The 24,024-nt window shown below is 37.1% G+C and overlaps 3 protein-coding genes across 4 annotated transcripts; 2 read left to right on the forward strand and 1 right to left on the reverse strand.

Moving 5' to 3' along the window:
- Window positions 1-1,321: 1,321 nt before the first annotated feature.
- Window positions 1,322-10,276, reverse strand: LOC103719443 (DNA primase small subunit). Its single transcript, XM_039123620.1, has 17 exons — window positions 10,089-10,276; window positions 9,593-9,732; window positions 8,849-8,899; window positions 8,571-8,746; window positions 8,387-8,464; window positions 8,173-8,284; window positions 7,948-8,032; window positions 7,805-7,856; window positions 7,657-7,718; window positions 7,443-7,558; window positions 7,211-7,332; window positions 5,939-6,007; window positions 5,785-5,842; window positions 5,545-5,618; window positions 2,816-2,864; window positions 2,476-2,555; window positions 1,322-1,833 (listed from the first exon to the last, which is right to left on the reverse strand). The coding sequence occupies exons 2-17, from the start codon at window positions 9,714-9,716 to the stop codon at window positions 1,771-1,773; spliced, it is 1,371 nt and encodes a 456-aa protein (XP_038979548.1). The 5' UTR covers window positions 9,717-9,732; window positions 10,089-10,276; the 3' UTR covers window positions 1,322-1,770.
- A 139-nt stretch (window positions 10,277-10,415) lies between these two features.
- Window positions 10,416-16,587, forward strand: LOC103719445 (programmed cell death protein 2). Of its 2 annotated transcripts, none has more exons than XM_039123622.1 (11): window positions 10,416-10,691; window positions 10,798-10,881; window positions 10,973-11,103; window positions 11,229-11,326; window positions 12,904-12,992; window positions 13,077-13,191; window positions 13,262-13,419; window positions 13,498-13,568; window positions 13,946-14,060; window positions 14,518-14,728; window positions 16,188-16,587. In XM_039123622.1, the coding sequence occupies exons 1-10, from the start codon at window positions 10,482-10,484 to the stop codon at window positions 14,680-14,682; spliced, it is 1,236 nt and encodes a 411-aa protein (XP_038979550.1). In that variant the 5' UTR covers window positions 10,416-10,481; the 3' UTR covers window positions 14,683-14,728; window positions 16,188-16,587. The 2 variants fall into 2 exon arrangements, with proteins under 2 accessions (XP_038979550.1, XP_038979549.1); XM_039123621.1 differs by having other exon boundaries at window positions 10,417-10,691; window positions 16,192-16,587.
- Window positions 16,588-20,554: 3,967 nt separating this feature from the next.
- LOC103719442 (ethylene-responsive transcription factor ERF096-like) lies at window positions 20,555-21,440 on the forward strand. Its single transcript, XM_008808691.4, has one exon. It carries the CDS (start codon window positions 20,594-20,596, stop codon window positions 20,978-20,980), a length of 387 nt encoding a protein of 128 aa, XP_008806913.1. The 5' UTR covers window positions 20,555-20,593; the 3' UTR covers window positions 20,981-21,440.
- Window positions 21,441-24,024: the final 2,584 nt, after the last annotated feature.

The raw sequence follows: 24,024 nt of genomic DNA on the forward strand, positions 1-24,024 counted from the left end.
CCGAAATTACGGGTCTACCCATAGAATCTCCTAAAAAGACATGAGTACGCGATTAAATCATCCAGAGGAAGAAGAGCAAAACGGTCATTTCGATCGCCACGGCTGCACGTGCCGTCACGTGGCTTTGACCGTCCGTATAAACGTGTCTCGGATTCGTCGGCCGTTTGTCGCAGAGGAAAGAAGCGCGTCGTCGGCCGCATGCTACGGCGGCGATTCGGTGTCGGGTGGGCCCCAACAAAGTACTCCTCACGGATTTGGTCAACCTTCAAATAGGGAATTCTGTGGCTGTGAATTGGGCTGGGACAGTCCTATTTGGGCCATAGCATATTGCTAATTTGAGGGCAAATTGGGCTTCCTCTGGGGCTCTTTGAGGGCCACGTGTTTGGTTCCCAACTTTTCTTCGCAACTCTCTTTTATATTTGTTGATGCTTATAGGTCTTGGATTTCTTTCTTTTTCCTTGGAAGTTTTCTCCTAATATTTTTTCTTTTTCCGAAACAAATACAAAACAATTCTAGAGTTACAATATGAAACACTAAAAATGATATGTTCATTATAGTCATCTATAATTCATTATATTAAGGCATAAATTCTCCTAGTGACTCTATATTTCCAATAATTCATCATATAGATCCTATTCAAAATTACATTGATCATGATACCAGTCTGGTAGCAGCAGAAGGGCGACAAATTTTTGACTCGCCAATAATAACCGCTGAGCTTAGAGCGGCCTGAAAGGGTGTCTCATTTGCTGCGTGCGGGTCGCCTCCTCCTCGAGGAGGATTCGAACATGGTGACTGGGTGGATCCGGAGACGAAGGTGCTCGGTTGAGGATCGGCTGTTGCTCTACGATATTCGCAGGGCACTGGAGAAGACTGACTCTTACCAGACCACGCACGTATATCGGAAGGCGAACAATGCTGCAGATTGAATTGCTTTCTTCGCAACTCATCACTTTGGAGGTTTCTCCTCGATAGACCACGAGGCTGTGCCTACACCTTTACGCAGCATTTTATTTTTTGATATTGTTAGCTGTATCCACACCCGTCTGGTGTGAGCCGCTAGTGTACCAAAAAAAAAAATTAAAATGTATTTAGAATTCCTACTGTCCTAAAATTAGAAATTATTTGATACACAATAAACATATTTATTATTCCTTGAAATGATATTTAACTTGACATGTATTTACATGCAAACTTTTACTAATACTGTTGAAATACAAAATCATACCTACACACTAGAAAGTCGAAGAATGAGGATCGGTTCCATTAGTGATGTAAGATAGATTGAGCCGAGATCAAGGCCTGCGCAAATTAAACAAGGTTGGTTTGAAATCATTTAACAGGTCCGGATCATCCCTCTCCATTGTGCATTGCCACCAGAGTTGATACACTGCTTGTCTTTAACGTACAACGTCACAAGGAAACAAAGGTCATCAGCTATGACCTCACCAATCCTATGGGAGGGCAAAGTGATAACAGTGTACCACAAGGCTTAGTATGCTCGGTGTTCAATGTTCCAGTAGCAGCTAAAATAAACAGATGCAGATGGCCGAAGGAACTAAGGGAGCATGAAACTAAGGCAGCTGGAAAATAACAAACACCAAATTCATGATTTGATTTACTAAGTAGAAAGTACAAGCTAATTTGTTCAGAATCCTTCCTTTTTTTTTTTGCCCCGCCACCGGTCTCCTGATGATGCAAGGAAATACTTTTCCACCATTCCACTTCTTTTGTGCATTCGTTATATGATTTATGAAGCTCATACGCGTTCTACCAGCTCAGGGAATTTCTCGATTGTTGGAGCTTTGCACTGTATGAGCTTTCCATCTCCTCCTGCACTAACAATGACAGCTTCAGTAGGTGTCTTCGTAACATAGACAGCAACTTAGAGCAGAAGCAGCGGTAGAAACAGAGCAATTTCTATCAAGATTTTCCATCTCCATATTTGCCTCTGTTTGGAGTACTGTTTGGTAGATGTAAAATTTACTAAGAGGAGCAAAAAAAATAAAATTAGTTTGAGAGAGCAAAATACAGAACCATATGCTCCAACTTGCAACATTTTACAACATGTGTAGGAAGCTTATGGAGTCATTTGTAACTTTCTTCTGAAATAACCTTTAATGGTTTTCCATTTAATAGCTTAGCTGTGGTCCATGATCTTTTGATTATCCCAAATTAATTGGGTGCAATTTCTTTCATTAATTGGTCATTGAAAAAAGTAAGCAAGAAAAAAAGTGGAAGAAAAAGGTAGCCTGCTGATGATTAATTAGCAGATGCCACATTGCCAAGTAGTTAATTTGGTGCCTATTGAATACAAATTTTTGTTAAATTTTTTATAAAACTGAATCATAGTTATCACTGAGTATCTAACTCCACAATCATCTTTGTTAACAACCTTATGATTCAGACTTATTGCCAAAATCTAAAGATTTAAATGTCAAAAGTGAGCAAAAGAACAAAACTAGCAGATCATACCTTGCAAGATTTTAACAGTGGGTGCAGAAAGGATGATCTGAAAAATCTAATTGACTTGCCAAGAGAAGTTCTTTCCCATTCTGTTATGCACAACAGACAAAAAGCATGCTTCAAAATACAATCATAATAAAGACAAACACCAGTCCCTACATAGTATTCTAAAAGAGAGTAGAAAATAGCTACACTACATGATCTGTAATGTAGAAAATAGCTCGTAGAATGCAATCTGAAATTCTTACAATTCCTGATTAAAAGTTTACAGAAGCTCAATCTTTATCATTCTGTGAACATAATAAAGTATGCAGAACAAACGAAATATACAAGTTTTCTGCTTACATACCGTTCTCAGACTCTGCTCGCATTCCACTCATGTTAAGTTCTTCAAAAAGCTGCAACATAATAAGTGATACTTCTTATGAGCAAATTACATAAAAAGATTAAGTGTGAACCGCATTAAAAAAAAATCAGACTAATAACATGCAATTTAGTTTATGCAACAAGGTGAAATGTAATGCTGACCATATTCAAGAGAGAGTTTCTACAGGGCGCTGCCGAAAAAATTACAATCTTAAAAAACAACTTAAATCTATCGTAAGGCAACTGCAGCTCCTGACTTTCCTTTCCTATTTATTAACATGTCAAAAAATCAATGAGTCATAATTATTTTGGAGATCCTCTTGTGCAAGATTGTCTCAGACAGAAAAAACAATCTTGAGAGCCTATAACTTAACCTCTGTTTTGATATAAACTTAGCGTCTGAACTTGTCACAATCTTGTGCTTCAAAATTACGAGCATCCCTTGCAAATGTACAATAACTGTGACCAAGTAGCACTACATATCTTTTCATCAAGATAACAAATAGCTCCTTGATTAGTCAGAACTTGCTACAGCAACAAACAAATGTGCATGCTACAACAGCTGAATGCAATGCTCTCGAATCTCCCCATTTACTGTATCTAATTGTTTCTGATTCCTAATTGGTGCTTAAGAAGATATATTCACAGAGCCTTCTTATGGAAAGGGTCCAACTCTGCATCTGGTTTCTCTTGTCTATCAGCTCCGAATGCTGCCCATAAATCAAAACAAGATAGGGGTTTAGCAGCAAAGAATTTAGAGAAGTTGAATCAGCGCATATTGAGCAAATGGACATGGAGATATTTGGTTTGCGACAGTTATCTGTGGAGGAAACTTATCAAGAAATGCTACTATAGGAGAAAGAAATTTGGTCTCCGAATGAGATGGTAAAGCAATCAGATTCTGGGAAGAGCTTTCTGTTGATAATATTCCCTTGTGCTCTTAATTTCTGGATCTATATAAGGTGTCAACCAAAAATCTAGCACTGGCAGATTGCTCAAGTAGAAGAGATGGTAAATGGAAATGCCCCCTTCAGAAGACCTTTCATCGTAGAGCAGTAGCAGCAATGGTCGGATGGAAATCCTTAGTCATCTCATAGGATGGGGGCTGCGATAGACCCTATTGGAAACTTGAAGCTTCAAAAGATCTCTCTGTTAATTCGCTATATAAATTCTTGAACCAAGGTAGTATTAAGTGTCCTACTATTTAACTCCTTGGAAAGCAGCTGCTCCTGAAAAATATAAAATATTCTCTTGGTTGGCAATCAAAGAGAAAAATTCATACTAAGAATAATATGGCAAAGAATGGGTGGAATGTTCCAGGGGGTTGTGTCCTGTGTAACCACCCACAAGAATTTGTAGGCTGTCTTTTCTTGAACTGCAGCTTTGCTAGGAGAATTTGGAAGAGGGTCAAGGATAAGCTGGGTATGAAAGGTCGACCTCCCTCTCGGATATCTTTATGGACAGAATGGAGGAAAGTGGAGCACCACCAAACATGAGAGCAGGTTCGGATCAGCTTGTGCTTGCCTATTTTTGGGCATTTTGACAGGAAAGCAACACTCAAATCTTTCTGAAGAAATGGAATCCTACAGAGTTTTTGTCTGATCAATTACGTAATCTTCTTAATGAATGGAGAGTTTGTTGCAGCTCAAAGAATATGGAGTTGTAAAAGAGTGGAGAACCTGTTCGGCATCAGTTGATGTTGGTTCTGCTTCTTTGAAGGAGTTTTTAGTCTGTACCATATTCTTCATTCTTTAATAAATTGTATGGATCTTATCTTCCCCTTCCTCTTGTTTTTTCAAAAAAGAAAGAAAGAAAGAAAGAAAGAAACATGAATCTTGTGTATATTTAGAAATTCACCATCACCAAATAAAGTAAAATAAGCACCAGCTCCTTTGTACAACAGGATCCTATGATGGTTTGGCCAACTGAAAGAGCTGAATCTGATTGCCTCTCTCTCTCTCCCTCTCTCTCTCTCTCTCCCCCCCCTCCCTCGCTCTTTGCATAAGATCTTACTTCTCTTGTTTTAATTGTAAATAATAAATCATGACAAAATCTGGAATTGAAAGGATAAGGAGCAAGACTAAAGAGCAGCTACTTGATTTTTCTACTAGATATAAGCAATTTTAAGTAATCCGATAAAATCATACCATAAAATTCATTGCTAAATAATTCTCTATATTTATGTAAATATGGAGAGCGAATTTGTGTGCAGTTCTCATCAATTTATGTCAGTTAAACCTTAAGAAGGAAAAAAATTATCTGGAGAAGAGACATTTCTTTTCAAAACATATAGATACTTTAGAAATGTTTCTATATAGCTAAAAACCAATATATGCCTGGATAGATACAGTCATTTGTCAAGATTTTTAGGCGACATCCATCAGCAATACTTAATTTGAAAATGTAGCAGAAGAAACTACAAGTTGCATCTAAAAAACTTGATCAACAAAGATTATGCCAGTCTGCTCAAGAGATACAGAGAGCTAGACATACAAAAACTGGTTTGTTGACATCAGGTACTAAAGACAACTGAAACAAGGAAAACACATCAAAACTTTGAACTAGAATGAAAGGCCAGTGTATATTACCCCACAAAAACAATAGAATGCTTCTTCCGCAAACAAAAACTATTATTAGAATACCAAATTCAAGAAAATCAAGATCATATCCATACAATAATGTGTCCAGTTTACAAAGCTTCCTAAAAATTACCTCAGAAAGGGTTGGGACGGTTGTAGGATCAAAGTCATCACAATTGTCAGGATCAATGGGAACACAGACACGGCCTAGAACATTGAGATCATAAATTGTCAAACATACCATATAGCATCAGGAAGAGTCCTAAATGAACGCCATGTAATGATATAGAAAAACTAAAATAACCAAAAAAAACACTCAAGATATATGAGATCACAAAATTGCCATTCTTAATTCCATAATATTCATGTTAACCTGTTTTTGGGTGGACGCAAAAGGGCGCCTTCAGCAAATGATTCATGTGTTTCGAGACCTGACATTCGAATGAAATGTCATATAAGAAAAGAAAATAAGAGTTGAGAATGTACCAAGAAACCACATATATGCAAGAAAAGAGCATTTTATGTACCTCCATGTCAAGTCTAGGGTAGGTATAAGAGAAAATAATCTCTTCTACACACCTACGAAGCCCTTGTGCCTGGAATATGGTAAAAATGGATGATTTGAGAATGAGTTATTTTGAATAAACATACATAAGAAACCTTATCCCCATGATGTTATAGGAATCCATTGTTATGAAACCTGATGGTGCATCCGAATTATATCTCATTTCTTTTGAAAAGTCTTCTTTTATATTTCTTGCCACATATTCAACCTTCAACAAGTATTATAGATCCAAACAATCTCCAACAATTCCTCCATTTTATTTACATGCCACTTTTAGCCATACAACAATGTATGCAGCCCTAACTTTATGCCTTGTAAGCTTATTGCAGAATACCTAAGCATCCTCATCTTTATAATGTTCTCTAAAATTTAAGAACTCTCTTCACAATGCAGCTACCTGATCCATATGATAAAGCAGGTTCCAAAACATCATATAGAATTTTCTCTCAGTTGTATTCAAAACAAACAGATAGATACGTCAGAGTCACATCTTTACTTAGATTCATTGCTTTAGTACTGTTGGACAGATCCTCATACCTCTTGCAACAACACAAATCCAATAAAGCAAAAACACTTCATTAAGAACCTCTTTTGCCTCAATTGAAGCTACATAATTGACTTCTAGACTTTCCATATACTCATTAACTGCATTCCCTGTATTTTTGTTTTTCTTGTCAAGGAGTTTACGCAAAGCCTAGCAATCTTTCACAAGTACAGAAGGAAAATAAAGAGGAAAAGAAAAGAAAAGAAGAGGAAAGGAAGAAAGAAAGGATCAGAAGAAAAGGAAACTGAAAAAAAATGGTGCAACACAAAATGAAACTAAAAGTCAGCCTTTCCTAAGCACGGAAGCACAGGCTTGATAGTATTTGTATCTTATTCCTCCTAAACTTATTTTGCACTAATTCTCATCAGTAAACATTGTATTACCTAAAATTAACAAGAGTCTATTATAGGATATTAATTATTTATAACAAATGTTAAAGATAAGGGCATAAATGAACATTTGGAAAAAGCCTATTGAAGGAAGCCCCATAGTCTCCCAGTAAGTAGTTTGTACACTTGTCGTTATGAAAACACATCTTTGAACATAGTTCATATGATGCATCCTGTCTTTCATGCTCTTTATCAACCAGTTTCTCCAAATTCCATCAAAAGTTATAAAACAAATAAATAAGATAAAGCCTGCACTATGTATAAATTAGGAATAAGCAAAATAGATAAAAAAGAATCAGACCTTTTGCTTTCCTGTCTGCAAAATGTGTTTTAATTGCTCCCATCGAGCTTTATTAACATCTTCTTTAGAAATGGAGGACCTTCGATTTCCTTGCCACCTGTCAAGAATCTCAGCAGCAATAGCTGAAAAGACAATATTCTCAGAGCAGGGGAAAACGATTTCCCAGGCAAAGGAAGTAAGACCATCATGATTAGGTAGAAAATGCCATCTCAAACAATAAGTATCTGCTCACATTCGTCAGGTATAAGTTCAAGAATCTTCTGACATCTCTCTTCAGATTCTAGTAGTTTTTGGCTGCAAAGCAATTTCTCTTCAAAAAAGCCCCTTAGAACATCTGTATAGGTTCTTCTGCAGAAAAAATAAACTTCGACTGAGAAAAAAATACTGGAAATAAATGTCAAAAGAAAAGATATATGAGTATGCAAAAGAATTGAATCAAGACATACGCAAGAAAAGGATGAAGAACTGGTCCTGTTAAAGTTACTTTCTTCGAATTATTTTCACCACCCTAAATCAGAAGCAACAACAATAACTTACATTGCATTATTTGCTAAAAAATTTCTAATATAAACCAATTCTGAAAAGTAGTGTAACCTTGTAAACTCGGAAATAGTCAGCAATTGATGCCCTCTGTTCATTGCTGAGCCTGGAGAGGGACGATAAATTGAATTATAATTTCATTACAGATGGCGGTTTTAGTTAACAAGAATACAATGCAAAATTGTTTTCGACTTTACCTTCTTGCCCTTGCATCACATACCCAACAATGGACACCTCGACGTCCACTATATACCCATAATATGTGGTTGAAACCAAAATCATCTGCAGTTTCATGTTTTATAGAAGTCATATATATTTGCATGTATGAAGGCATGGCTTTGGAACAATATATTCGATTAAGCTTTGATGTTTTGATATTAACTTTCAGAACAATATGTGACATAAAACTTGCAATAACCAACCTCTAAGTGCACTATCCAAAACCTTGATAGCAATGGTCATTAAGGGCCAGCAGTCCAAGCAGACATCAGCCCCAGAGCAGCAGTATCGCACATCATCGTAATCCGACATATCCTGTCAAGCATATGGCAGCAAATCAGCTGAGCGATACAGCTATTTTATGATGTTAGAAAATATTGATAATGCTCCATAATAACCAAATACTTATGATCTTACAATGTCAAAAATAAGCTCCCTTTCTACAGGTGTAAAAACATTATTCCCTGCCTGTGCATATGCATGCCTTTTTGCAGGCTGGAAAAAACACAATAAATAGAGCAAAAGGAGAATAATTAAAGGGAAACATATTGAAAGCAAGTTTAGAACCACTTGCACAACTTAAAAGGGCTTGTTATTGTACATCTACACTATAGACAGGTCCAAAATCTATTTTGAAGGGGCACTTCTCTTTGATAGCATTCTCCATTTCATTTGCATTATTGAATGATTGAAAGCGCACATATATGTCATTTTCTAGAGTGAACGAAAACTCTCTTCGACCAAAATATGAGTGGTCGCATGCTGGATGCTTTCCATCTGCAGAAACGAGCCGAACATATGTAAACAATAATATTTTTTTTAAAAAAACAAGTTAATAAGAAATAAATGTAACATGTTCATGAATCAAATGTCATTTACCATTTCCATAGGACAGCCACTTATATATATCAGCACATGGAAATAGCTTTCCTGCCGTAACAGCAACCTCACAATTAGCATTCAGAAAAATTTAAGCATCATAAGACAATGTGTTGAGGAAAAAGTATTTAGTAACAGCTATGCAAGGGCATTTATGGTTTTGATGGAAATATAGATAGACCCATGTCAGCATGTCCATGCAGCTTCGATACCCAGAAAACAAACAATTAACTAAAAAGAGACCGCTTGGGAAGAAAAGGGCCTACATCTAAATTGTGGACCCTATAGGAGAATAGATAATTGCTAAGAAGATCTTTCTTCTTTTATTTCTCTTTTACCAAACACAAGCAACTCCAGCCCTGAGGATCAGGAAGAAAAACAGAATTCAAAGGAAATATTGATGTGACAAACAAGTGTGTCGCTCGAGATGCATTTAAGCTGAATCAATCAATTATTGATTTTCCATCAGAGATTAGCAAATTGAATTTTAAATAAAGTAACCAAGAGGTAAACCTTGCCATTCTTGGTGATTCTATGAGAAAAGAACCTCAGTTCATGTCCCTAAATTGGTACTACATTGCCAAAAAATATAACATCATTCCATGAAATCCCTTGGATGGTATTAATCAAGCGGAGCTGGAGTAATACTTTGATTGTTAAAATTTCAGCAAGTTCTGAATTTGGGAAGCAGCAATAAACATTATGCAGTAGGAAATAAGCAAAAAAAAAAAATCAAACTATTACCATAGTAAATTTTGAGATAATCAGCATTAAACCCTGCAGGGCCTGCCCTAACTTGTCGGCTCTCTGGACCGCCTCCATCAATTTGCATGCCATCTCTTTCAACTAAAGCTTCTTCTTTAGTCATAATCCCAGATTAGAACCTAAATGGATGACAAGAGTACGCAGCAAAAACTATCACATCATTCCATCAATAAACACAGACAAGAGACTTCAGAACGTGCCCTAGATCAGACGATTATCCAATTCATAACCTATTGCACACCAAACTAATTCAATTCAGCTTAATCATTTCAGACAGAAAATACCCGATTGCAAAAAAAACTAAATGAACCCAGCATCGACCATAACTAAGAACTGGATTCCAACTATCCATCGAAATAAGGACCAGAGGAGAGAAGTGAGTGAGAGTGAGTGAGTGAGAGAGAGTGAGAGAGAGAGAGAGAGAGAGAGAGAGAGAGAGAGAGAGAGAGACTGAATCAACTAGTATTAGCGTTACCGATTTCTTCCGCCTGACACAAGTGTAGCTGAATAGAACCCGGAAGCGTAGGAGAATTAAGTCGATTAACGAGAGGCGAACAGAAATCTAGAGAGAAGGGTTCCAGGAAGAAAGCGAATCGTCAAAATATAAGGAACGGCTCCAAGGCGAGAAAATGGCGGGAAAAGATGCTCGCCGTGCCGCCAAAACCCCGCACGTAGACCGATTGCGATGCCAATCAGTCCTGAAAGAAAACCGGACCGAACCGGTCCAGAGTTAGCCCGGCCGACCTGGAGTCCGACCCGAACCGAAGGATTAGGGTTTTTCCTTGTTTCCAGAGATATTTCTTTCCCTGTTTCCTGAGTTATTTCTTTTCCTTCTCACTTTCGAGATCAAGAAGGGCATCCAAGAGCGATGAATTCTCAGGTAAACGATCTGAAGTCCCTTCGGATAACTTCTCCCGATGATGACGAGGAATTGGTGGAAGAAATCGAAGTGGAAGAAGGAGAAGATGAAGATGATGAGGAGGAAGAGGAGGGAGTGACCCTAGGTTTCGTGGAGAAGCCCAAAAATCCTTGCTTTCTGCTTCGCCATCTGTTTCCAAGCAAAGCTGGAGGCGTCCCGGTACTGGCTAAACCCTAAAAGCCCCTCCTCTGTTCTCGATTTCCTTCGGATTATTCTTTTTTCTTTATTTGGTTGAGAAATTCTACCTAATTTTTATATTTTTAAGTCGTGGTTGGATCCGGTGGACTTACCACGAGAGAAAGCTCGAACCTGTGGCTTCTGTGGAGAGCCTCTTCAGTTCCTTCTTCAGGTAATTAGTGTTTGCTACTCTTTTCCTCTTTAATTTCTTTCACCGAAGGCCCTTTCAAGAATTCAGCGGTAGAATGTTGTGAAATTTATAGGTTTATGCTCCAATCTCGGAAAAAGAATCCACGTTCCATCGCACGTTGTTTGTGTTCATGTGCCCGTCCATGTCATGCCTTCTCCGAGACCAGCATGAGCAGTGGAAACGTGATAAGAATCCTCGTAGAAGGTTGCGACTATGTTGGATTTTTTTTTTCAAGTTCTGTTTCAGTTATATTATCTTTGTTTTTATTGTGGCTGTAATTGTTCCATTAGTTATCTTGCATTTTGAATCTTGGCAATGTATGTTTGAAGTGTGAAGGTTTTCCGTTGCCAATTACCTCGGTCTAATCCATTTTACTCCAGTAAGCCTCCGAGGCGTGATGGAACTGACAAGCCACTCACTATTGGAGGTAAATTTTGATTTCCCATTGCAAGACCTTTGATTCTCTGATAGGATTAGGTTCAAGGTAGAGAGATTGAGTTTCTCCAACATGTTTGATTCCAAATTATTGTTTGAACAACCATATATATAGTTCAACTTGTGAGACACTTCTACTTTTCTAATTATTCAATTGCCTGTTAGCAAAGTTTGTATTTAATATTTATTAATGATAGACCTGTTATAAGACAATGGCCTTCTAGTTCCATGATAAGCCTTTCCCTTGTTTCTAGTTTTCCTGGTCTAGACTTTTTTACCAAGACTTAAAGGGTTCATTACCAATGCTAGAACCAGCTTGAAATTTTGCTTAGTTCTTCCATGAAGCTTCTTAACTTAGAGTGATGTTTTACAATATGACTCCATTTTAATGAGAAAAGAACTGGATGTTGATAATACTCTCTTTTAAAGAATATTTGCAGAAATTAGGTTAAGCGTGGTGCATTTTCTTAACCACAGTAATGCACAAAGACTTGCCAACTCAGGGAACTCAATTTTAAACAGTTCTTAGTCTGAACTAGTTATCAAGTAATAAAAAGACTACCTCATTTGTTCAGTCCAAAAGTTGAGAACTAGTAAATGATGTCATTTTCGTGACCAGATGGGCTTATAATATTACTATAGTTATCAGATGTGCCTTAAGTTTGCTTAGAACTAGTAAATGATGTCATTTGTTGTAGGGTTCACATTTCCTTGCATCCTGCCATGTTGTAGCCATCAGTGAGCAGAAGAAACAAAAAACAGAAGGCTATAAATTGATTAAATACAAATTTTTATCTTCTAGCTCCATACCTATTTTTAATCATTGCTCTTGATTGGAAAGAATAGTTTCATACTGATTTTGGGCCTATCTGATCAATTCTATTAGCGGCATGACGGGGACACTAAATAATTTAATATCAAAATAGCTGAATAAGTTCGAAAAAATGTCTTTAGAAGAAAGTAAAATGAATTATACATTTTTCATGCATATTATCATGCTATTCTCCATTTCTCTTTGCTTGTACCTTCATGTCCTAATTCACTTTTATCTCTTTATTGTTCAACGTTGTTGATTCTTCTTGTGAAGTTGTTATATTTGTGCAAGTTTTTAGGTTGATATTTTACTTCTTGACAAGGTATGCCATACCATACCGAGCCGGACGGTATGGAGCGTACCATATTGTACCGATTTGGTACTAGTATGCGGTATGGGGGGGCATTCCAACACTCGGTACACCGAACCGGCCTCTATACTGGGCGTACTAACATAGTAACTGGGTGGCACCGGTATGAAGTCTAGTATCGAGATGGCGTACCTTGCTTCTTGGTACTCATGTTTTTATTTTTGTTTTATATTCATGTGTACACCTATCAATATTTTTTTTTCTTCTGACTTTTGTGTGTTCCTTAATGCCTCAAGTTTATATTTGAGATATGATATTGACATAGAGATTACGATGTGAAAGTGTAGTTTGTGAAGAGGGCCATGATTTGTAGTTTTGCTTTTTCATTATTTTTTTATTTTAAAAAGTGAGTATATTCTTATCGCCTCTATGCTAAATTGTTTAGCCGTGCTCTGCTCTTGGTGTGGCACATGGAAGGGAGATAAAATTTGTAGTAGTTGCAGGAGAGCACGCTACTGTTCTGAGAAACATCAGGTACTTAAAGTGAATATTTCAGTTTGTCTTATTTTAAGTTTTTTTTTTTAACCACAATTGCAATCTATTATCATTTATTATCAGGGTATGCATTGGCGATCAGGTCATAAAAATGACTGCTGTCAGATACTTAGTTCTTCGGAAGCTTCTGCATCTACACCTGACAACAATAGAGGGAAATTACCAGCCATAGGCAAAGGTAAGCGCTGCATGATCATTTATGTATTAAGTTGTTAATCTTATAACTAACATATATTGTTTGTTTTCAGCTGCATGCAGCACTCTATGGCCTGAGTATGAGATTGTGATCGAGGATGAGCTTGCATGTGATACAGAAATGTCTGAAGACAATAGTTGTGCAACTGCTTTGGTGTCTAAGCATGACAAAATTGATGAAACATTTCAGTTGTTGTCAGATAAGTTTGAGGTTTGTATCCATTATTGATGTCAGATTAGAATTTTTGTCATTAAATCATATGCAGCTTTCATTACTGGGTTGATGCAGGCTGATGACAATAAGAAAAGTTGGGCATCTTTTGAAGAGCGAATTGCTAAAGCCCCTGAGCAAGTGTTGAGGTCGGTACCTTTATTTCTCAGAATAAAACACCACTTTTGATTGTATCCTTTATGTTGAACATTGCTGATCCAGTTGCTCTGGTGCATATGCTCTGAAGTATTCCTCTTAATGTCCACCACATTGTTTTTGCCTTTGTCCGTTAGGTGATCTTCTTAATCCTTAAGCGACCGATTAACTGCTCTAGATTTAATTGCCAAAATGATAAGAGTTTTGTTCGTGATCAATATGCTTCAGTTATGTTTGTTCTCTTTCTATTCTCATATGTATATAAACCAAATGATATTAATTGTAATATACTTTTATACATCATTTGTTCTTGCAGAAAGTTGATTGGTTGGCTTTTTCTTTGTTTTTTGCTTTTTTAATATTCCAATAGATACTGCCGAGATTTGAAGGCGAAACCACTGTGGCCTTTGTCAGTTGGCCGTCCATCTGAAGCAGATCTTCCTAGATGCAACTACTGTAAAGGCCCTTTATGTTATGAATTCCAGGTCTGACTCAATAACTCCTAGTGGTAATTTCTTTAGATTACCTTTTTGGTCATTAATTTCTTTAGATTATTATCTTCTTGTTAGATATGCACATCCACAAAGGGATGTACTTATGCATGTTGACAAGTCTCAACTCGTTTACAATCAAAAGTGCATACTATGATGTTGATGATGATGCTTACTGTTATGGATAAGGAATTTTCTTTACTTCCATTAGTTAATATATTCTTATTTCTACTTATTGATTCGATGTGCACTAGCATGTGCCAGGTTCTAGCCAGGGGATACCATCACTGTTCTTCACTTTCTTTAAAATATTCTATTATAACTGTTTATGATCTGAGAGATAATCATTCTTAGTCATCTTTTCTTATTCCCATTTCTCTTGCTTAATTTTCCTACAGAGCTTCATTGAGTTCCATGTTTGATAAAATAATCTGTATTTGTTATTTTGCAGATCATGCCTCAGTTATTGTATTACTTTGGTGTGAGAAATGATCTTGATTCTCTTGATTGGGGAACCATTGCCGTCTACACGTGCGTAGCTTCCTGTGAAGCGAGTGTGAGCTACAAGGAGGAGTTTGCATGGGTTCAGTTGTATCCTACTGCAGCAATACCTTAGTAGTGGTACAACATTGATGAGCAAGTCACCTATGATACAGATTCAGGTTTGAAAAATATTATCTGCTTTTATAACCGAAGTTACTATTGAAATACACTATCTAATTGCTTTTTTTAAAAAAAATTTTGTTCTTTCTACTATTCAATATGTACTTGCAGATGCCCGTAGAGGTAATCATCACCAGGTGGTTATAATGGATTTGTGTAATCAAAATTAAATACATGATAGTTTGCATGGGCAAGTGCAATAATTGATTTTCAGATCAAAGTCTAATTAGATAGTGCCATGTGAAGAGGATCTGGTTTACTTGTGCTCGTGATATGACCTTCATGCTTTCCTCTCCACCTGAGATCTGCCTGAGATCATGACAAGATCTTTCACTTTGCTACTTAAGAGAGGGTTTGGTATACTAACCTCCTTTAGCAGCCTGCTGATTGGGTTACTCTAAGAATCCTTTTTGTAATAACCATAAACATACTCAGGTAAAACTTAGTTTTATATTGAAGATTTGAAGGAAAAGAGAAAGATGAGAAGAAGGAAACATGTCAAATGTTTATTTATTCTAGATAGACAATAACTTGGGACATGGGAGTCTAGTTTGAAAGACATAAGATGAGGTTGCAGTCAAGCTAGTGGTCCTCATCAAAATGACTGATAGAATGTTGTTAGTTCTGGATTCCTTTCTGTAGTACTCCATTCCATTATATGTGGAGTCAGAACAGGTGCTAGATTGTTAAGGTTGCAAATATGGACAATAACTTTTTGAATGGTGTAGGTCGATCATCACACTGTATCATTGGCACTTTCAGAGAAGATGAAGACCTAGGGTGAACCATAAGCTCACACCCTCATCATTACTGTGAAGGGAAGTTGATAGTGGGAGGGAAATCAAGGAATTTGGTTAATTCAGCTAATAAGGTGGTTTACAAATATTTTTAGGACCATTTTCTTCCTTTTTTTCGCCGGGATTTCTGGAAACCCCAATTCTGGAAGCTCATGTAGTCACGCACATGAAATTAAGAGCACCATGCTATAATCTGGCTCTTCCACCTTTCCTATCTTCACCACTTCTCTCCTTTTCATTAAGACCATGGCATTTCAGATCTCTCTCTCTGTCTCTCTCCAGTGTGTGTACGTGTGTCATGCACATGCGGAGGCACACAGATTAATAATTTATCTTCCTCCCCTTTTATTCTACATTGGTGCTTAAATAAAACGTGCATAGCTCATGACCTTGACTGCTGTTAACTAAGTAGCCACCTAACTCACGTTTTGATAGGCGAAACTAAAGCTCTTATGTTATAAAATCTCTGTTTGAAAGTTTCTACCCTGTTGACTTTGTACTTTGCCTAACTGGTGATATTTATTTTCTTAATTTTCTGAAACATTATTCCAATGAGTCAGTCACATAATTTGGATGGATTGAATTGCTATGCTTTTCAATTTTACATGTTGAATGTACCTGACAGTTTTGACACTGACATGATACTTTGTTTTCTTTGAAGTCAGGTCTCAGTTTCTAAATCTCTTTGGCATGGGAGAAAACCCCAGAAACTGGATTGGAAAACCATATAGCATGCCTATGATGAGCTTCTTTGGAGCAAGTGTGAACCACAGAGAGAGAGTTTTATTTACTCTGCTATGCCCTTTTCACGGCAATTCCTCATGAGTGCTTCAGTGTTAGGAATGCACTAGCAAATAATTTTTTCTAAATTACATTTCTATTGTCATGTTGTGATGTCTTTTGTATGCTTAATGGCTTCTCCAAGTTTCTCTTTGTTACTTCTCTCTCCCCCATTGTTGAGTCTTTTGACCGCTGACAATTGGCATCAGTTGCGATTTTGCATTCACTAACAGATTAACTTGATAGAAGAAATTGATGGAGAGTTATTTTCTGCTTTACAATCAAGTCTTTGAATTTTGCAAAGTGTGACCCTCCTATATGAGATGAGCCAATAATATTTTTTTTAAAATTAACTATCTATATCACAGCTCCTCTTTTACTGTATTCTTCTAGTGATCGGATGATGGCCTGATGGTGGCATGTTTCCATGTTTGAGTCTCGTCATACCGGTATGATGTTGTCTGGGTTTCGTTTATATTGCTGGAAGAGATTCAGCTTTTTGTAAAGATGAATAGGATCTAAAAGGTTGTTTATTACTTTGGTTAAAACAACTGAAAGTTCTGTAATTTTTCTCTCTCTCTTTTGTTCTTTCTTCCTTTCTTTCTTAGGGCCACATAGAAGTCTTTCATTTCAAATGATGAAAGTTGAAATTATGAAAAGAACATAAAATGCTTTTTAACCTTTTTTCTGGGGTGGATTCCAAATGGACATATTGAGGTCTTACTGGTCAAGCCCTCATTTTGTAAATTTATTGAAATTTACTCTCTTATTGTTCTTCAGCTCTCTTTTTTTCCTCTTTTAGAAGGCCTGCACATTTTTTTCATCGTATGCACAATCTAATACATCGGACCGGCATTCGGCGGACGGATAAGATTCGAATGCAAATATTTTGTTGACAATTTTTCTATATAAATTAAGTAATATATTTGTTAGGCAGTTTTCCTAAAAGAGGGAAGAAATGGAGAGAATAGAGAGAGAAAAAGAATGTGTTAAAATCTGTATGAGTGAGTGAGTGAGTGAGTGAGTGAGAGAGAGAGAGAGAGGAGGAGGAGGAGGAGAATCAGAAGCAGTAATAGAAGTTGCAACCAAAAAGAGTTCATGGGACTTAAGGAAGCAATGGCTTGATGAGACTGTAGTTACGAGTGCAGATGCTCTGTTATATGCATGGTATTATCTTCCTATGCCCTGCATGTGATAATTCTGTGCTTCGAGATCTATGATCTATCAACCAATTGCACGCCCAAAACAGAGGTGACAACAACTATTAAATCCTTACTTACAGGAAAAAAAATCTGCTTTTAAACTTTCTATAGAATTAAATTCTTTTCATTGTAATACTTCAATATTTTCCCGTGCATATTGGAAGATTTAAACAATAGCGTCATATTCTTATTGAACTACTGTTATAATGAGACAAACAGAGAGAAAACGGCCATTAGTTTACCCACAGGCAAAAGATTTAAATAGGAGCCTCATATTCTTATTGAACAACTGTTACAATGACACGAGCAAAGAGAAAACAGCCATTAGTTTACCCACAGCACTAAAAATTTTTGCCTACTGTGATGAATCTTGGCAATGTACAAACTACAAACCCTGTTTCTTGAACAGCATTAATTTGTCCTGCATACGGTGGCTCGTTAAGTTGTTTTTTCACACCCAATAATATTAAGAGCAGGAGATTTTGCCATGCAGGAAGATCGAGACATTTGGCATTCCAAAAATTCCATGGTGACATGAATTCACCATCCAAATTATGATGAACTGATGGCGAAGGAAAAACAAACATAAAAGCAGTATCTGAGACTTGAAGAACGAAACCAGCCTAATGAGAACATGTAAGTGGCTAGTAAGTGCTTCATACGTCTTCTCCTCACCCATGAATTACTTCTGCCCAATTTGATAGCTCCATTCTTCTAACCACCACTGGCTGCTATGGATTACTCCAATTTAGCACGGAAGCAAAACTTTAAAGAAGTATAAATCTGAGGCTCACATGCGATCACTTCATAATTTAGTGGTTTCGGTCTTGTCCATGACCTAGAAGAAAGTCTATGAACTCGACATTATGAGATTGGAAGCATTGGTACTTACGTTTGGCAGGTCATAATCCATCTCTAATGAGTTCTAAAGAAGTGGAGACAGGAGTAAGTTATATCAGCGTGCTCAAAATCCAAAGCCAAATAATGGAAAGCCAAGCTACCAGGCTTAGAATAGGTTACATGGAGAGGTACCTCTATCAGCACCATACAATGAATGAAAGAAACTGTTTTGGAGAGACAAAAGGGAAGACAGGGTGCAGCAATAAACTAATGGTTTTAGTTTTTTGGTGGTTTGTGTCTGTGATTAGGGGCAGTTTTCTCCCAGGGAAAGGTAGATCTATCAAGGGCTATTAAAGTGATAGTTTATGGTTGGCCCACACCCAACTCATGGTTTTAATGACATTGTTATTCCTAGCTAACAATGTAAAAAATAAAAAGACATTGTTATCCCTGAATATGGGTCCCTTCAATACCTGTCTTTTATTATGATAAAAATAGCAACCATCTTGTTTTACTCAAATAACCACCATATTTCTCAAAAGAAAATGTTTTCACTCATTTATTGACTATTATAATAGCTATTACTTGCTGATATCATAGGATATAATTGATAATAATGAAAGATAATAGTATTATTTGCTCAGGTTAATGTATTTTTTGAACTGATACAAGATTTTGAATTACAGATGCTATATTTATCTAGTGAAAAATAGAAAAGTTCTATAACAACCTTTTTTTCACTATATAATGATCACTATAATGAAATACAAGTTGCTAACAACTTGATTGGTGAATTTGATCCCTGGCCTCCACTTGTGAAGTCGGTCCTTTTGCCATGATTTGGAATTAAACAACTTTTACGTAAGCATTGTGAGGGAAATGGATCAGAGTTGTTTATTGGCTTATAAGGAGCTTCATCATTAGAAAACTACCATGTATGGGATCATTTGTTCTCTTGAAACTAATGCCTCAAATAATAGGAGACTTGGTAATCCTATTAGTTCAGTTTGTCAAAATTCACCAATTATCATTTTCTATGATGTTGCATTTGTACTGGACTTGAGTAGGAATTGTGGCACACCCCCCCCCCCCCCCCCCCCAACACACACACACAAGTCATGATTGATTCCGCCTCTAACCCCTTCTTTTTTTTATTTTTCCCTTTCTTTTCTGCTCTGTCTTATTTTGGCTTTGCCCTATAGTTCATTTTATTTGTTACCAAATCATTGTTGGTTTCCATCGCATTACTAAAAATCCATATAAAATATTTAAAATTTTCATAATGTGAACTAGCACAAACTGGTGGAGCATTTGGTGGTTGGATACCAAATAACCTTGGTCATGATATCAATAAACCTCGAGCCCATTTTTATCGAGAATACATACGCAAATACATATGCACGCACGCACATATACACAGGTATGTATGTATGCATGTATGTATGAATATGTAGGAAATGGTTTTAGCTCTTCTAATGAAATTGTTTGTTGCTAGTTTAGAAACAAAGCAAGACTAGCAATTAATGCTTTCGGTCATCTCTCTCTTTCACGACGTCAAAATTCAAGCAAAGAGACCAAACTCAAAATCACTTTCATTGATTGGTCAATCATTTGTCAAACAATATGATCACATCAAGGACTATCAATTAATACATGTGAAGAACTTGAATGTGCCACATCACATTTCCTGCCAAAAAAAATTTGTCCACCAAAACTGGGTTAAGAAAACTACAACCCAATTCCTTTTAATTTGCTCCTCAGCCAATCAACCAACTACACAAATTCGAGATCATGAACCCCCCTCCACTACGCTACGCCTCAATTTAGCTGGTCCAAGTCATACCTCTCCATCGTGCCATTAATTGCCACCGGAGCCGATACGGCGATCCTCTTCAGCATCACAAAATTGCTTTAGAGGAGACGACGTCATCAGCCATGACCTCGCCCACAAGCTTATATCAACCACAAGAAAGAAATTCTATAGACATCAAAAGAGAATTGACCACATGTTTGGTGTCCTTTATGTAACTTTATTCACCACCCTCAAGGGTGATGGTTACTTCCCCAAGAGCCATCGGTTTGACTCATCCAAGTGCAACGAACTCCAATTCCCCCTCCAATCCCACATGTCAAGAATCTCCACAAACCTCCAATTAATCCTCTTTCCACCAAGCAAGTTATATTCCATAGAGACGTTGGCAAAAGTGTGGCAGCTCCCAACCTGAGAAGGCCGAGCACTAGGCGTATGGAAGAGGACTCCCCTAAAACGAAGGAGAAGGAGGAGGGGGAGGTGAAGTACCGAGGTGTTCGACGTCGGCCATGGGGGAAGTACGCGGCCGAGATCCGGGACTCGACACGGCATGGCGTTCGAGTCTGGCTTGGCACGTTCAACACCGCCGAGGAGGCGGCACGGGCCTACGATCAGGCGGCCTATGCGATGAGGGGACCGCTCGCCGTGCTCAACTTCCCCGAGGAGATTCGTTCTTCCGGTACTGGTTCTTCGTCTTCGCCGGGGGGGAGGGGGAGTTCTGTGAGCGAGCCAGGGAAGCAAGTGATTGAGCTGGAGTGTTTGGATGACAAGCTGTTGGAGGAGCTCCTTGAGTCTGAGGAGAAGGGTGGGAAGAAGAAATGACCGATGATTCAATGAGTCTACCTTGTGGTATATTTGGCAGATCAAGATTTAGTTTTCTGAGAGCTTTTGCTTTCAGTTGCTTGAGGTTAATTTGTTTTTGCACTTGGCAAGGTTTTTTTTTCAGCCAAAGTAATGTTTTTTTCGATAATTATGGTTTCTCGTATTCATCATGACCATGGTGAGGTAAATTTTTAGTAGAATATAGGAGTTATTTATCAGGATGGGTCAGAAACCTTGGTTGTGATTTGTTGAATAGGTAGGTTTTTAACACATCCTTGTAAATAGCTACTATATATGTTCTACTTTAAACAAAAGGAAGAAGATGAGTGCATGTATGCATGACCAACATGAATAGGAGAGAGAGAATGTGATCACTTTGTTGAAAATGTGATGCCAGGGGAACTTTTTCATATATTGCTTTTGAACTTTTGGTGTGATCACCTTGTTCTTGTTATGTTCTATTGGCTAGTCAACAGATGGGCTAGCTGCTGATGTTTCTCATAATATGGTATTTCTATTCAAACCTTCTATTCCTCCTTTTCCTGCCCACTAATTAGCATGGGACAAATATACTGTGAATGGGGCTTCCTCAAAATATTGTATATCATTTACTATTACTTATATATACGGGAAGACGAACTGAGCAGTAGATTGGGTGGCGGGTGGCTATTTGTGTTGCTGAGCATTTTGGTGGAACCTTGTACACATCTCATTTTAGTATTTTTATATAGTTTAGAGATGTATTATTTTTTAATTTTATTAGATGTATTTATATTAAGCAAGTATGAGCCAATTGTTTAATCAAATAAAAAAAAATTCAACTAAAACTGTCAAGGAAAGTTCTATGTTTGTCTCCGTGTAGCCATCGTGATCAACAACCGCATACTTCCTTATGTATCTTGTCTTTTGCTTCTTCTTCTTTTCTTTTTTTTTAAAGAACCATCCCTTTTATCATTAAAGAAAAGCTCGCATCCCAATGGTACACGACGAAAGGAAAAAAAAATCTTTCCTTTAACATCTCCTATGTATCATATTTGGGGCCTATATCCAATATGCCTTTAACAATGGTAAACTCTTGCAAGATTTGTTTATATGGCACAAATCGAAGCACCTCTTATAACAAATCTTGGGAATTTGATATGATTTTGTCGGACTAGAATTTTTTTTTTTTTTTTTGTGAAAGAGGGCAATAACAATAACTAAGTTTTATTAAAAATATTTTTGAATCAAAATATTAGAAATATATATGGAATCTCGTGATATCACAAACAAATTAAGCAATTATTTCATTTCGTTGCTAATCAATAATTTGAGTTTGGTTGGACCAACATGTAAGCCAAATATGACCAATCTTGGGTGAACTTTATCTTAAATTATAATTAAGCTCCTACAACTCAATCTAATCCAAGCGCATATCCAAATCTTATAACATCGAATGTATGTCTATTATAAGTTTCCATCACATCTTAAACCTAGGCAAAAGCATAGTGGAGATTCATGATCAAAATTCGATCCAAATGCAAACCTAGCTATGCCCCGTGGCCCAATCTAATCTAAACTAATTGCTTTTATGATTGAAAATTTTTTACTGACTTGCTTTTGCTTCTGAATAGCTGGCTAATTTCTCAAGCAAGGTAGGGTTAGTATCGATATTTTGTTGGTTGGTAAACAAGTGGCCTTCATTTCCTTGCCTATGGACCTATGCATCTAAGATTTGGTAGCCCTTAGCTTGGTCCAAGCAAGACCATTGACACTCCATGATGTTTGAGATCACTGTCAGCCATTACTTTTCCTGCGCATATCTTCAAATCCTTAGATACTGTTTAATACACTCCTGCGAGTTGTCAGTTGTGACCAAGCTTCAACGTCGCTGGGCCAACGTCCAAAGCAGTTATAATGCCCATAGATTCATGCATCGTCCCAAAAACTGAGGCAAGGGAAACATCATTTGACTGCTACATTTAGCTGATCCTACGTGTCCACTGCGTCTAATTTGTCGTCTTCCTTTTAGCATTTTTATTTTAAATATAAGATCTTCCACTGGCTTTATCTCTTTCTTCATTCAATAATATGTTTTTATAAATCCTTTTCAAAAATGTGAAGTTGACCGCATTGCCTCTAATTCTTTTCCTTCTCCTATTAAAAATTCAATTTCACATGCATAAAGATTATATTAGATTAGACCCTTTTTTGTGTTTATAGGATACCAGTATAAGAGTCCTCAAAGTCCCAATGTACACATGTTGAGCTCGAGGTTTTTCCTATTTAATAGTAATAGATAAATTCAATGAGGCATCCAAATCTATGATCCAAATCTCGGTGGTGACACATTATATCGTATTGTTAAAAAAATCAACGAATATCATAATTATCATAGTTTTTTTAAAAAAATAATATAGGCTTAATGTGCCTACATGACTCTAAGTTGCATTAAGGACACAAGATCTTAGAGTCTAGATAAAGAAATTGTGAAAACCATATTGTTCTATAATGTTTTTTTTTTCATCAAAATATCATGAAAACAATTCTAGTTCAGTCCCATGCTTTAAGTCTTTAACTATTTAGTCTCCGGTGCCAGTTATGGTACTCTAACCATCAAAAGTTGCACATAAAAGACTATAAAAAGATAAACTTTTAATCCTTTTTCAGGAAGTAGAATCCATCAACTTTTTAGTTCCCCTCCGGAAGGGGACTTCCAAGGTACGACTTGCATTGATAGACTGTTGTACTAATCGCTCTTACCGTGATCGTCTATTCATTGAACAAAGTCGCAAAATAAAAAATCACTAGGAGAAGGTATAATAAGTAGGTTTGCAGAGAAATGGCTGAACCCCTCCTATATAAGTTTTGCCCTTCAACCATGGGAAGCGTTTTCTTGGTCTTTACCATAGGTAACCACGGGAAGCATCGTCCATGCCGCCATCCACATGTATCGCTCTTTTCTCCCTCATCCAACCATCCTTCTGTCTCCATTTGTCTATGAGCTCCCAATTCTCTTTCTCCTTCTCCGAATCTTCTCCTTTGTGAAGATATTAGTACCAAGT

Source organism: Phoenix dactylifera, chromosome 2 (genome assembly GCF_009389715.1).
Source record: "Phoenix dactylifera cultivar Barhee BC4 chromosome 2, palm_55x_up_171113_PBpolish2nd_filt_p, whole genome shotgun sequence".
NCBI lineage: Eukaryota > Viridiplantae > Streptophyta > Magnoliopsida > Arecales > Arecaceae > Phoenix > Phoenix dactylifera.